This window comes from Sipha flava, unplaced genomic scaffold (genome assembly GCF_003268045.1).
Source record: "Sipha flava isolate LNK unplaced genomic scaffold, YSA_version1 121_pilon_pilon, whole genome shotgun sequence".
NCBI classification, from domain to species: domain Eukaryota; kingdom Metazoa; phylum Arthropoda; class Insecta; order Hemiptera; family Aphididae; genus Sipha; species Sipha flava.
The window spans coordinates 1,041,373-1,057,233 of NW_020271747.1; the positions used below are offsets into that span (position 1 = coordinate 1,041,373).

Below are 15,861 nucleotides of genomic sequence, written 5' to 3' on the forward strand. Positions count from 1 at the left end.
TGTTGGGATTAGAAATCAATTGAAATTATCAAATAACCAATTAAAAACACTGAAACAATAAATCGTTAGGATCGCATTAGTTCATGGTTAGTAAACCTGTACACAATAAATAAAATTATGTAATATTATATAATTAATATGGAACATTGCGTTGATCGAAAATTAAAGTCAAGTTTCAATTAATAACAAAATATCTGAGGAAAGGTAGTGATCTCATGTCAGTTATTGCTAGTTTTTACATTTCTTTTTCTATAGATTAAATTCGTATAATCGGTTGTTGGATTAAAATTGTGTTGAATAATTTCTAAATACACATAGGTATTCGTAGTATAAATGTGTAGAGCATATACGTACAATATTCAACAAAAAGTAAACATCCGTCTAGGTGAAATTCACTGATTCACATATTGGTAGGTGTATATATATAAAATAATATGATAATATATTTGTTGATTGTGCGTTTAATTTCAGTGATATAAATACGGCGGAAGTGGTTCATTCCCCTCCCGGTATTTTTTTATCACGTGTAAATTAGATTTATGATAATAGTTAAAATATTGAAATTTTTTATAATTTATCCTTACAATATATATATATATATATATATATATATATGAGTTGAGTTTGTTTAATAAAAAATGGCATTTAATTGTTATCCTAGTTATATATATATATGTTAATCTAAATTTACGTTTAGAACCAACTATTTTTATTCTATACAAGCATATAGTGTAATACACAATTAAATTTATTGTGTGTTACTTATAAATAATATTATAGATTAAAACATTATGAAACTAAGAATGAGAAGAGCGAATTATAATTATGACTACAAAGCATAGAAAAACTGGAGAGCGATGTTAGGAATATTATTTTACTAAAATTAACTTACTTGGGCTATTTGATCAAAGCGTCCGAATAGATCATTTAGAGTTTTCACAAGATCGGATGCAGTCAGTTGTTCAGATAATGGAGTAAAGTTGACTATATCTGCGTACAAAATGCTTTAAACAGAAGAAATGTTTTTTTTTATATATCTACTTGTATATACGAGTAGTTCATAAAACAAGAAAACAAATTTTAAACAAAAAAAAAAAAAATAATAATTCTATACAATAAATTGTTTTAAGTGTTACAGCTATAATATTTGTTTTGTAAGATAAGAAATACTCATTTAGCGACTCATTGCAGGCAATAATAAATTTAATTTTAAAAATGAATGCAAGTATAAGGCAAATATTAATAAAATTGGATTTTCGAACAAATACACAATCGACCCACAATCGATAATAATTCTAATAGCCGATGTTTTTATGTTCAATAAAAAAAAAATAATTACTAATACATTTCTATAACACGGAGTTGTGTATATGCAATTTTATAACATTGGTGTCGTTCGAATTCAATCAAAGTTTATATTTTTTGTTTTAACTAAAAATAAACCCAAAAGGCATTTATATATAAAGTAATTATTTGATTTATTTTTCTTTCTAACACTGATATTGTGTTACGTCGAGTATACAATTAAGTTAATTAAAAAAATATCGAAAATTACATGATTTTATGTAATTAAGTACGATTGAATAACACAATGGATACACTGAAATCGGGGAAAAAATTAACAAATGAACAAGTTGAGACTTATAAGGTCTCCCTCTTCCCAAATCATATTCGAATGCGTTTTGTTTGATAATAACAGGCCAATAAATTATACGAAGTATTGTAAATTGTGCGAAACCCGAAATCGTTTTTGAAGAAATTGTGAATAATTATTGTTGTATAACAAAACTGTAATGCTGTATAGGTAGTATAAACTTCGCCATAATGTCTTGCATAGTTAGGATTTATTACGAAATATTTAATTATGCAAATCTAAAAAATCCAACGTTGCAATTAAAAGCTCTTTGATGTTATGGAAATAAATTAACTTCAGATTGGTTGCTTTTAACAGTGAACTTTTAATAAAAATAAATGACCGAATACTGTGTTATGAAGAAATAGGATCGTCTTAACTCATTAATTGAATACATATATATCTTACGATTTATTATGTTTTTATCGTATTTGTTAAAATGGAAAAAATGCATGTGTATAACGTAATTTTATATCCGTGCGTATAGATACACGCTGTTATAGACACCGGTGTAAGGTTTCGATGACGGCCCATCAAATTAATGAAACCACGGAGGTGAAAACTAATGCATGAACAAGTGTAGATATGATTTAATTTTCCAGCGACAGCGATTAATGAAATAATTATTTATGTTTAAATTAACCATTTTTTTTCGTATTATAGCAAAAACTAACGGTAATATTGTGTTCTAAAAGTGTAAGTTTACTCTTTTCCCGAGATTTCAAGATGGGTCTGGTACCTGTGTAATAACGGTTGTCGAATTTATAATTCATAACATTCCAGCATTTTTTTTTTTTTTTTATCTCATCTAATTAATGTGCATATTGTTGTATAAATTGTAGATGTCTTTTCACTCAAAAAAAAAAAAAAAAAACATTCCAGTATAATTACAGTGTGTAGTAGGCCGTATTGCATACTGTTAAGCACTCGCGTTGATCGGTTTATTAGTTTTTATTCTATTTATTTTCTACCACTTAAATCAAAATCGAGTTTCTATTTCGGCAATACCAAGACTTACCTAACATTGTTATGGCGCTGCACGTACATCTCGTGGAATCTTGTTTGCTTGTTAGCCACATCATGACAAGCATCGGCCATTTTAAGCATTATACTTCTTTTCACCTACAACAAAAATATTTCTGTCAGAAATTTGACTACTCATATGTTTACAACATTGAGTTAATATCATTAAATTGTCAGTTTGATATTGATAAATAACAATGGATTTTCATATTTCTATTCGTTCAAATGTGTTTTAGAACATCGTATACAATTATAACACCACAATTTATATACCAAAACGAGGTAGTAAGAGATGAAATTTAGGAATAGTATTTCCACCATTGACATTATTAGGCAGTTATAAGTTTCGTTTTAAATTATAAACTATGTTTGAAAAAATAAATCGATTTTTTTTAATTGAGTACTACCATTTAATACGTACGAGTACAACAAATTACAAACTAAACTTCAAAAATATAATCGTATAATTTGCGTAGCACATACAACGTACATAGGTAATCAGAACACATGATTTTCTCAAAATTTACAGAAAAATACGGTTGAATAATAATACAATTTCATAAGACTTCCTTGTTACTAGTGTTTTCGTATCCTATACATTGATAATATGACGAAACTTTGCTGTCATGTGATATACAATTTTAACTAATCGAAATAAAAAATTACACACCACGTGGTTAGATTGTTTATGATAAGTATATTTAAGAACGTATCATGTGAACAAAGACAATAGTTCGACGGTTGATTTGCAATTAATGTTTGATTTTTATCGTCAACCACGCGAACGCCTGCACCAATTACGCGCTTTCATGGAAAGCATAATATCGTTTTTGTGGGTTAATAGCCAATCAATTTTTATACACTTCCGTGATCCGGGGACTAGCGTTAGAACTAGAAAAAATGATATTGAAAATTTGCTTATGGTGATATATTGACAAAATCGACGAGTACGGTATAAATTATGTTTATAAATGATTATATAAACATCTCGTCACAAAAAATCATATTGGTCAAAATAATCGAAAACATTTTTAAAGTACGTTATAAACGATTATAAATGTAAACAATTCAACTAGATAAATGTGTTAGGTATTTTATTTTTGGACAGATTAAACATACATTTAACGGATCTAAGTTGCACGTTTTAATCAAATGAAAAATTATTGAAACCCAGAAAAAGTCTCAATTGAGCAAATTAAATGATTTTTAAATCAAGCCAAAAATATCAATTACGGCAAATCATACATGATTGTGTAAATTGTAACTATTAAAAATAACGTTTACAATAGTTAATACAATAATAATTGTGATTATTATTTTTTTTTTACATCAATATACTTGGTTGAAACCATTAATTTTAACATTTACATAATTTAAATAAGAAAATAATGATACATATTTATTTTACCCATGAGGTTTATAACCATTATAAAAAATTACAATATATTTATAACAGTTATAAAATTGTTTTCATTCTGTGCTTGTTTTGCGCTTAAGCCAACGCGGCAAAACGCATGAATATAGGTGGTCCTGAATCGCACGTCCTATTTTGGATCGATCAGAAGGATCGGGACTAATTTTCTTAATAATAATAATAAAAAAATGGAAACAATTCAACTATTATATGGTATATTATAATATAATAACAAATTGTAGTTGGGCGCCCTTACACCAGTATAATAACCATTTAATTATACACAAAAGTAATAAACTAAAATATTACAACATCAATAAAGTAATCATATAAAGGGAGGCACAGCTCCCAGTACCTCAATATATTTGAGTCCCGCTGGATTCTATCCCACGCGACCGTGGATAACTCGACACGTGCGACGGGAACTCAAATACACGGACGATCCGCAACGGCAGGGGCAAACTGAAATGGGTCCCGGGTACAAATCCTTGGTTACGGGCAAATCACAAAAGAAAGGGTGTACTAACTAAATATAGATAAAAAACATTGTTCTAAAAACACCACAATCGTACACCAAACGCGCAAGGCACACGCAGAGGCTCACACCACGGGAGTCATTCGACGACAGACAAACGCCGATCTCGAGAACATTCTCTACGGCCCCGGTGAACAGATCAATCCGATAAGATATGAGACCGGTTCCGGGCCCGCAGAGAGTGTAAGCAGCGAGTCTCGAACAGTGTTATATATACCATATATATATATAAATATTGAAATAAAAAAATGAAGGCGTAAGAGTATTACTATGCTCATATGTGTAATGTACAACTGATTTCGATAAAGTCACAACTGAGTATGAAAAATAAAGGAAGGAATGAATAAATTGAAAACGATTGGTCGATTTATATACCTAGTGTTAACTATAGGAGGGATTATTTAAAATTAGTTTTTATAAGACATAGATATGATAAAAAACATAAATACAGTAGAATTTATCCGAACGTTTTATTCCTTTATCCGAACGTCAATCAACCGGACGTCTAATTAACTGGACGAGAAAAAAAAGAAGTTTGGTCTTTTAATAACTTGTAAATCGGACTGATGCCACATGCTAATTGAAGCATGGGAATGTTTACAAAACTGCCCTTTGGAAAGGTTATGGAATAAGTTACTAAAGCAAGCTGAAGATACCCAAGACGTGAAATTAAATTTTGAAACAGCTGAAATACAGGATTGTATAAGCTTAATATTCACATGTTTGAGGATTGTGATGAAGAGAATATAAATGAGTAGTTGCTTATGAAAACAAATGATCCTGAATGTCAAATACTTTTAGATAGTGAAATAGTTCGTAGATTATTTGAAAAAGATGATACTAAAATAAATTAAAATAAAACTGATGATTTGATTGAAGGTGAAAATGGGCCATCTCATTCTGAAGCTTTTAATAGATTATATTTGACGTTTAAATCGTTTCAGAGGCAAGAAGAATCGAATACCACTCAATTGTTACAGTTGAAGAGATTGAAAGACATAGCTGTTCTAAAATAAAATTCAACTATGAAACAAATTAAAATATTATCATTTTTCTAAATAAAATAAAGAATACGCCAAGTCAGTTTTTTATTATTCTTTTTTTTTTAAAAAATTATGTTATTTTATTTATAGCTTATTCTTTTTTAATTAAATATTATTATAAAATTATTTGTTTGTTGTTAAAAATTTATCTGGATAATTGCTGATCCGAACCATTTTTGACATTAGTAAGTCCTGCTAATTGGAGTTCTACTGTACTTGTACTCACAATTTACAGGCAAACATAGAAATGTTAAATACAAAAAATAAAATCGTTTAACTGTTGAGCTTACATAACACGTCGTGCCGACACGGATCGTGTAAAATAATCATTAATCTTGTGTTACCACAAAGCTGAATTCACCAAACTTTTGAACATGCATGGTGACTGATTTTTAAGGATTCTATGATAAAATAATGTAACAAGACATGATAGTAAATTAAGATCGCATTTGTTGACGAGTTTGTTTCGATGTTTAATTTTTTGTCAATCATCAATAATTATCGCATTCAAAAACGATTCTGAACACGTTTTAATAATGGTTAAGTCTTTCGTAAACACATCGTATTGTATTAATCTATCGAATCAAGTGTTGTTGTCAATAGGATGGAAATGTTATGGCCACTTTATTTATATAAACAACATAGTTACATGTTTTAGGTTGAAAGACACTAAAGAGTACTTGTTCTATCAAAATAAATTCAATAATATTTTTAAATTGTTTTTTTTTTTGCATTTTTACTCGACGAATCAAAAAAATTTCTGTATAAGATAGAAAGTTCCTTCACCGTTTCTTATTTTCATTCGTATTAGATATGAACAACATTGAATTTTTGATTTGTTATTATATATATATATATTTACAGAAGAATAAGAAAATAAATATATTTAATATTGTAAAATCGTATAGTAATTCTTTTCATTCAAAATCTATAAAAGTTTACGTATAAAGCGCCAGTCGATTTAAAAAAAAAAAAATTCGAAAATAGCTTACGAAATCATTAAGTAGACAATCATTGTGGTTTTGTTATAAAGATTAATATATAACACAGTATTTTTTTTTCTTCAAAAGATTTTTAGATGTTGAAATAATGAAAATTTCTCGGGAAAATTAATTTCGTATTTAGTAGAACATAAATAACTAGTTATCTGCATCACTGTAAGTATAAGAGGATTTAATGGGTAAGACTACTTTGATCTACGACTATACATTTAATATCGCATCGATTTTGATTGAAACATTTAATATTTTTGCCACATAATAATATCTTTTCCGGATGACTTTTATTGTGTTTTTTTACTTACATTATGTATCATAAGAGAAAAAAAATTTATTTTAAAAATATTGCCAGTTTTAAGTGTCATCTTTATTATTGTGTTTTAATTCATTTATTCCTATATTTTATCAGATTATTAAACAAAAAAATAAAAACACCGAGATCATAAATCATAAATATAATATTAATAATAAAGCAATATTGATTAATGAGTAATTTTTATTTTTTTAATTATAAAATGTACAATCAGAGATATGTGCATAATAAGAAAATGGGATATAATAATTACAAATTTACAAAATAACACGAACAATAACAAAGAAGGGAGGCCATACATTAATACAACACACAGTGACAGGTGTATTTTTCATACAATATAATTAGTATATTATGCTAATTAAAATTTGTGCTTTTTTTAATTTTAAAGTAGAGCTCAGAGTTAATTTTTGATTTAATAGACGTGTCGGGTTAACACATTACCAGGAAAACTTGAGATAGACAAATAAAAAAAACAATTTAATTAAAATATTACAGCTGAATCAAAAATGTAATAATAATCGTTTTTTATAACGTGTTATATTTTAATGACATATCGAGTTTAATTAACTATAATTGATGGTCTTTGTAAAATACTTGTCGTGTTTATTATTAGCGATTCATGACGATTGTTTTTGTTTTTTATAAATAGCTATAAATTAAATTTTAAAAAGATTTATGAACAATTTTAACAATTAACAATTTAAACTCAACAAGTCATTACATCCAATTTGTTAACTCCCCGATCGATATCTTGTTGCTATTCAAACAAAAAACTGAAACCGTTTTGGTTTCGTGTAATTTAAATACGTGTTACAAGTCATTGGTGCAGCTCATGATATATACATACTCCTATATATATATATATATAGGCATCATGAATAAAAACTCGTATTTAATAACAAATCATTAACATCAATAGATAATAATGCTTTATAATATTACAACGTTGAGTGAAGTTCTAAATATTAGTTTATTATTTAAACATTAAATATTGTATAAAATTAGTACTAAACTAAAACTAAAATAATTGTACTAAACTGTTAAGAATCAGAAATATACTTTTTCTTAGGAAATCTCGAATAAAAATAAATGTTATAACTCCGGAGACGTGTTATTGTTTTACAGCTGAAATTGATTTAAAAAACGAAAAACATTACCGTTTATTATGTACGAACAATATGTATTTAATATTTAGGAAGTTCTTTTTACGGTCTCATATATTATACGAAATTTGGATTTGACCGTAAAGATAATCTTTCCATTTGAATGTGATTATAGATTTCTACTTATTATATATATATATATATAATATATTAATTGGTTGGTTAATCCTTTTGATGTAATCCAAATTATTATTAAAATTATTGAATATTAAACTATTATATTTTAATATCAGTTGAATGCTGTGAAAAGTTGAATTCTTCTTTTAGTGTTTATATGACTTTAAAAACGGTAATAACAATGAGAAATTATTATACTTGTTTAAATTTATTTTCAGTTAACCAAGGCCGAGTCGAATTATACATCCTTTTGATTTTGAAAATGTAGTAAATTTAATCAAAATAAGTAAAAAATACAACCCATTATAATTTTAAGTTTCATCAGTTCTTCGTGGAATACATATATATATATATGACCGCATGCTTTATACACGTAAGACATCTTATTATTTTTTTTCTCTTGGCGTACAAAGGCAGTTTGATATTTTAACCATTCTTGAACTATTTTTAATTTTATTATATTTCAAGTGCTTCCATTTTTTATTTATTCACTATGTACAGTTATATTCAAAAGCCAACTTGAAAAGCTTATAAAATAAAGTATCATATTTTAGGATCCTAAATTTGATTGTAAATATTATTATTTTAAGTTTGAGGTATTGTGTAATATTAATTTATACACTATACATTAATTATTATTTTATACCAATTATTGGTATATCAGTAGTTATTGGATAAAATATTGTTTTGAACGCACGATCAATTGCTTTGTCAGCCATCTTGTTGCAGTTGAAACCAACGAGTATATGTAAAGGTTTCCACATAAGATCATCTTTTTTTTTTTTGTTTTATGTTCCGATAAGTAGTGTTATGGTGTATAATTATTTTTCATTCATAATTTTTAAATACCAATTGAAATAATTCAGTCCTAAATTATTTTAAAATATTTATATTTTCATAGTTTCTTTTTTACAAGTATCATCATACTTTTACATTATCTTAATCAATTAGTATTCTAAATTTCGTAATTAGTTATCCAGTAGATATTTAATAATTAATATTTTTATTGAACTACAAATTTTCATTTCGGTACATCAAAATTTAATTGTATTAAGTAATAAATTGATTTGGTATTATTGAGTATTTTAAAAGACTACTATAATGTTATTTTGTAGCACACATTTTTTTAAGATCTATCAAAATTACTTTTTTCAATCACATATAAAATATATTTTTTAGGGTTTTGGTAGTAATAATCAAGTAAAAATGATTTACTATCAATTTATTAATAACTAGAGGAGAAAAATAATTTAATAAGAAAATTCTAAAAAGACCAAAAATACTCGCAACTTAACTTGATAAGATAGTTAAATACTATAAAAACTTATATTTTACTTTCGGTAATTATTTGAATATTCTATCCTTAAAGAAAATAATTTTAATTTCAAGATGTTATTAAAATTAATAAAATCATTGATATCTAGATTGAGTAACATTTAATGTATATTTTATTACTACAATATTTTTAACGTTCTATGTACTTAAATATTTTTTAGTAAAAAGCACTTACTGATATATATATATATAAAATTCAAATACCAGTTACTAACTCATTCACTGATCACTACAACTCAAAATATTCCAGCGATTGGAATCGCTGCAGTACCTTATCATAACTCTGAACCAAATTTATTACGTTTAAGTGCAGTAATTCAATGTTTTTTTCACCATTTACATAACAAAATAATTATAATATATTATTATTATAATTTCATATTTGACGGATTATATTATATATCCATGTGAACTCGTATTATGTATAACTATAATAATATGCGTTTAGTATATACTCGTAGTTCGTACGACTTCAATTCGTCAAATATAAAGGCCAATTAAAAATGTTGAATGCATAATAATTTAAACTGTATTTTTTTCTCTTGCAAGTTATTTTTAATATTTTTATTTATTTATTTATTTTTTTTTTTTTTTGTAGTTTCTGATGTCTAAGTTTTCTCACCACATTAGCTATTAACTAATAATATTTTTAAGTCATAAACAATATTGTAGTAATTTTAAGAATGAAATACAACACGTGGCTTGTTTTTAAGGTTTTAGGGTCGCAATTCGTATGCAGTTATATATTTAACAGTTTATCGTTAATGATACTTTGAAAATGTCTATAAAACAATATAAGAGATAATAAAAAAAAACACGCCACGTGTTATACTTCATTCTTGAAATTACTTCAAAACTGTTTATTACTTAAAAATATTATTAGTTAAAAGCTTATGTACTAAGGAAACTTTGATAGCAGCAAATACAACAAAGTTAAAAATAACTTGATAGGGCCGCATACGAATTGCGTCCCGAAAAAAATAAATACGGAGCGATAACCAAGTTGTGTTTTTGCACAATAAGTCCAAGTTTTGTCCTCAATAATAATATACATAGTAAAGTCTATATGTTTGGTGATAAGCTCGTAGATCACCTCCATTATCGATACCTTATCTATTAACCCTATTTATCGTTGAAAATTAATTTTATACGTGTTAACATCAATTTCACTGCGACTTTCATTTCGATCATTTAACGTATAATCGATCATATATAATATCATTCATTATAAATTATATAATAATATTCGATTAGCGATTTTATTGAATTTTTATACACCTAACGATGAATTTATGATTTGAAAATTTGTCGTACTTTATAATTATAATAATATTCCAGGCTAAGCTTTTATTTATTTATTTCTATATATAAACTATTTTTTTATTTATGCATTAATATTAGAGTATTTATAACCAATGATAATAGTTTTCATTTAACATTTGGAACAATAATATAATACTGGAAAATTTTGAAATAATTAAAGTACTTAGTAAAAAACCAACAATTACACAGTTACAATGAACACCAATTTGCTTTCCAAAAATGTTTCAAACAATTTGAAAAAATTAAATTTGGCGTTAATCAATTTGGATGAGATAAAAACTAATCAATACTTAATTTACATGAAAATATGTATGGATGAGTTGAACAAAAATTGCGGACGCAATTCGAATGTGTCGTGAGAAAACCACGAACGCAACTCGGGCAATATCATTAATGGACGTAATTCGAATGCGCCAAAGTATAATCTACTTAGCCGTATTTGAATTTTATCTTTTTTTTTTTTTTATTAAAACGAAAAAAATATTTACAATCTATAATTTTATTTTATATTAAGGTAATTTGGTAACACTAAAATAACAAATATATGAAATAACGTGGGAGAGAGGTCCACTTGTGTTGATATCCTCAGAATTATGTTAAGGAGTGAGAAATGTATTTGGTTAATTGATACAAGACAGGATTCAAGTAATCTCAACATCAGCATTTCTTCTAATAATGTATTGATTGGCATACTGATAACATTTATATAATATTTTGTTTGGTTTTTATCGAATTCACCTATCTATAGAATTCTCCGAACAAAATCTTCCGATTGAAATATCAAGATAAGACTTTAAATAATAAAAAAAAAATTATTTAACACCAGGGCTCGGGATTTAAAGCATTTGCTTATTTTCATGGATTGACTAAAAATGTAGCAGAGTGCTATAGAAGTGTATTTCAAGTTATAACATGTACAATTATGAAATTTAAAAGTTCCTTTTTTTTGCTTTTTTCAGAAATTTTTTAAAAAAATGCTTATTTCCAGTTTATCTGATTATTTTTGATTATTTGACTTGTTTTTTTTTTTTACATTTTTATAGTTTTCTCCTGCAAAGTCGTTTTTGATAGAATTAAAAATAAAAATAATTCTAATCTTACCTACGTTGTCACGAAGTTTGTCGCCATCCGAGGCATCGTTGTAGGGTTAACAAAAATATTCCAACGCTGAAAATATAACTGAATGTCAAACATCAAAATGACCAAGAACAGAGAGAATAGTTTATATTTTATTTTTCAGAAAAACCCTTTAGAAAATCCATAAAATCCTTAAAGTCTTGAAAGTGAAGATTTATTTTTATTTTCTTTGATTTTTTTTGTTAAAATTTTATAACTTTTTTTTTTTTATAAATATTTTTGCTTAATTTTAAATTTTTTAAATGCCAATTTTAGTGCTTATAATGATGTTTTTAAGCACTTTTTTTAAGTGCTTATTTTAATGATTTAAGTGCTATAAGTTCCGAGCCCTGCTTATCAGCTATACTCAACGTTACCACGTAATAAAAATAAAAATAAAGTTATAATTTTATTTTATTCATCCTTTCATAAAAATCATCTAAATATTAATAAAATAATAGGTATATTTTTATATTTTAATATGATTCTCGTATTAAATAAAAACTTAATTACTATTATTTAATAATATTAATTTATACTAAATAATAATTACATTGTCCGTGATCTTCTGCAAATCAAATTATGTACGTACATACATTAAAAAAAAATATATATTTTTTACATAATACTTATTTACATCATTACAGTTAGGTGAATTATTGAACGATTTTCAATTGCAAGTAAAAAAGAAGTGTATATAAACAAAAATAAACCACTTGTTAAATTTTGTGAAAAAATATATAGTATAAAAACTATAAAACGATAATAATAAATTGTGTTTTTTATTTAATTCTCCTTAAATATTATATAAAATTATAAGATTTGATTTTTTTTTTTTTTTTATAATATTATTTTTCAATTTTTTTTTCAATTTGAATATAGCGAAATAAGGTGACGTCTACAGATAAATAAATGCCGCGGATAATCAATAATATACTAATATACAATATAGTATATACAATATAATGCATTATGATTTATTTATTTGGTAGTATACTTAAATTAGTTTTCTGTTATTTGACATTTATAAACGCTTTCATCCTTTCAAATGGTCAATGTATATTGATTGCTTTAGAAAAAAAGAAAAAAATATATGACTATGTAGGTTGGGATATCATGCCATATAAAAAGGATGCTGTGGGTATGTGGATTGATATAATATTGTAAATTAATTTCAAAATAAATTTAACGACAATATAAAAGTAACTGACATAACGATAAGGATTAACAACTCGATATTGGTTCATAAACGCATATTATACTTGATACATTTAGCCACTAGACCTAATATTTAAGACTCGTACTATCATATCGTATGTACTGCAGTAAAAATTGTATTAGCAGTCGATATATGTTGATAATTTTTTAATGCAATGTCCGCCATAACTTTCAAGTTATTTTAGAATAAAAACTGTATGAGAATTAATATCGAGCATCCCATACTTGACTTCATATAACGAATTCATATTCGTTATATGAATCTATTTTAATTCTTTAATCTAAGATAATATCCATAAAAATCTTATACTATTTTAGTATGTAAATTTATCTGAAAACACATGCGAACCTCTACCTTATTTACATTAAAGATATTCAATGACACAACCATATCTGAAACTTTTCTAATATAAATTTAATTCTAATGGATTATACTCGTATTATTTAATCTTAAAATATGCATAATATTACAACATTTGTAACCTTATCAACCTTTTTTTTCTGTTTTTTTTTTATTTAGATGTATTATTTTTAATGCTATATATTTTCATCAGGTTATGCAATGTATACTCAGAAATTGGGTGCATAATTTTAACTTCAGAACTATCTAAAATAAATAATTTCAACGTGAATTTAAATTTGGTAAAAACGCAATAAAAAAATAAAAATGCATAGTAGTTTATATAATGTGAAATGGTGTAAACCAGAATCAAATAATAACAGATTGATTCAAACAAAGTTCATTAGAATAAAATATCCTGGTATTTGAAAATAAACATAGCAAATAAAGAATAAAAAACCGTTCTTTCTATATAGAAAAGCACAAAGGAAACTCAACACGAGTAGACTTATTAATGTCCTCTTAATTATTATAATAATAAATAATTATTAAAGAATTATTATCAAATGGAAGAAAACTAAGTACCCATGTGAAAAACATGAATTAAACATAGTATGAGAACATAATTTGCAACCACTTAAGTAAACCAACATTATAAATTAAATCATCTTTTGTTAGTATAATTTAGAATTACTTTAATGAAAGTATGATTTTTAACGTGACCTTAAAACACAGACTAAAATCATTAATTTTAAGATCAAACCATTATGCAAATATATACACTCATATGAATAGATGATATTACTAAGATAAATTGAGATAGCACAAAATCATTGACTTTTAAATTTAACTTAAGCTTAAGAAATTGTTGATATATATATATCAACAATTTATGTGTGTGTGTGTGTGTGTGTGTGTGTGTGTGTGTGTGTGTGTGTGTGTGTGTGTGTGTGTGTGTGTGTGTGTGTGTGTGTGTGTGTGTGTGTGTGTGTGTGTGTGTGTGTGTGTGTGTGTGTGTGTGTGTGTGTGTGTGTGTATGTATATTAATGGACTGTAAACAACTGTAGTTATAATTTTTGAATAAAAATCTTTATACCGAAAATAATGAACAGTGATAGAAACATTCAGTATAAATGTTAAGCTTCTAAGATTATTATTATTTGAGTTACGATTTAAGTTAGTCGAAAAATGATATACCATACATAATCTTTTTTGAATTTGAATAACTTTTCGCAATTATTTTAAAAACTGTTGGGAAATTCATAAAATTACCACAATCAAAGTACTATCAAGAATAAAATTTCTATCGGAAATCTCGCATGATTGTGATGATTGAAGTAATCCTTTTAGTTAAAATCTAATACAAGGACACAAAAAATATACCAACACAATCGTCATTTAACTCAAAAAAAAAAAAAAAAAAAACAATATAAATAATTCAAAACATTAAAGTTATCAAAACGATTCATTCTTGGCTGTTATAACGCTGAATTTTTATATAGGTTTGTCAACAAAACAATATATTATTCATTGAATGTCGTATACGGTTGGTATGACTATTTTGAATTTTTTTAATGAATATTTTATCTTCTCTAACTTGTTTTTAAGTGCTATTATACCTTGAAAGTCACCATAGTACAGAATACCAAAATGAAAGTAGGCAATTATTTTTTAATTGCTTATAAAAATGAATTTGTGCGTACGTAGGTTTTGAGTTAAAGTTTTTAACATTTTTAGTTGTAAAATGTTAACAGTATGTATAACTGCAAAAATGAGTAACTGATATTGTTAAACTTACATAAGGATTATGCTAAATACTAATAATTCACATAAAAGCATAAAAAATTATTATGATGTAGATATTATCATTAGTTCGTGGAAAATTGACGAATAAAGTGTGGTTCCGGTTAGAAAGTTATTGAATGAAAATCATTTTAGATTGGAAGAGAAAAAATAATGTATATGGCATAGAATAATTCGAAGAAGTGAATATCCTAAAAGTATTATGTTATGGGATAATGAATAGATATTTTAACGGATTTCATTGAAAATGCAAAACATTATAAGTCTGTTTCTGTAGTAATTACGTCCAAGTCAGAAGCGATTATACATACACAAATATAATATATTACTGACGGTGAGTGATCTAAGACTGAGTTCACGTTTCAGAAGATCGATGGATACAACAGATTGTTCTTCGTACAACCTTTTGGTGGACGGTTAGCAAAGTTAACGTAATGACTTGGATCATCGAACTATTAGCGTGTGCAGTGACACATTAAATGGA

The 15,861-nt window shown here is 25.9% G+C and overlaps 1 protein-coding gene across 4 annotated transcripts in view; it reads right to left on the reverse strand.

Annotated features, from left to right (window-relative positions):
* Nucleotides 1–15,861, reverse strand: part of LOC112694040 (adenylate cyclase type 2) — a 129,785-nt gene that overhangs the window by 38,586 nt on the left and 75,338 nt on the right. For all 4 annotated transcript variants that reach the window (XM_025569373.1, XM_025569371.1, XM_025569372.1 and 1 more), the window contains 2 exons: nt 2,652–2,755; nt 893–1,004 (listed from right to left, as the gene is read on the reverse strand). In XM_025569373.1, the coding sequence (XP_025425158.1) occupies nt 893–1,004; nt 2,652–2,755 (216 nt within the window). The remainder of the gene's footprint in view (nt 1–892; nt 1,005–2,651; nt 2,756–15,861) is intronic.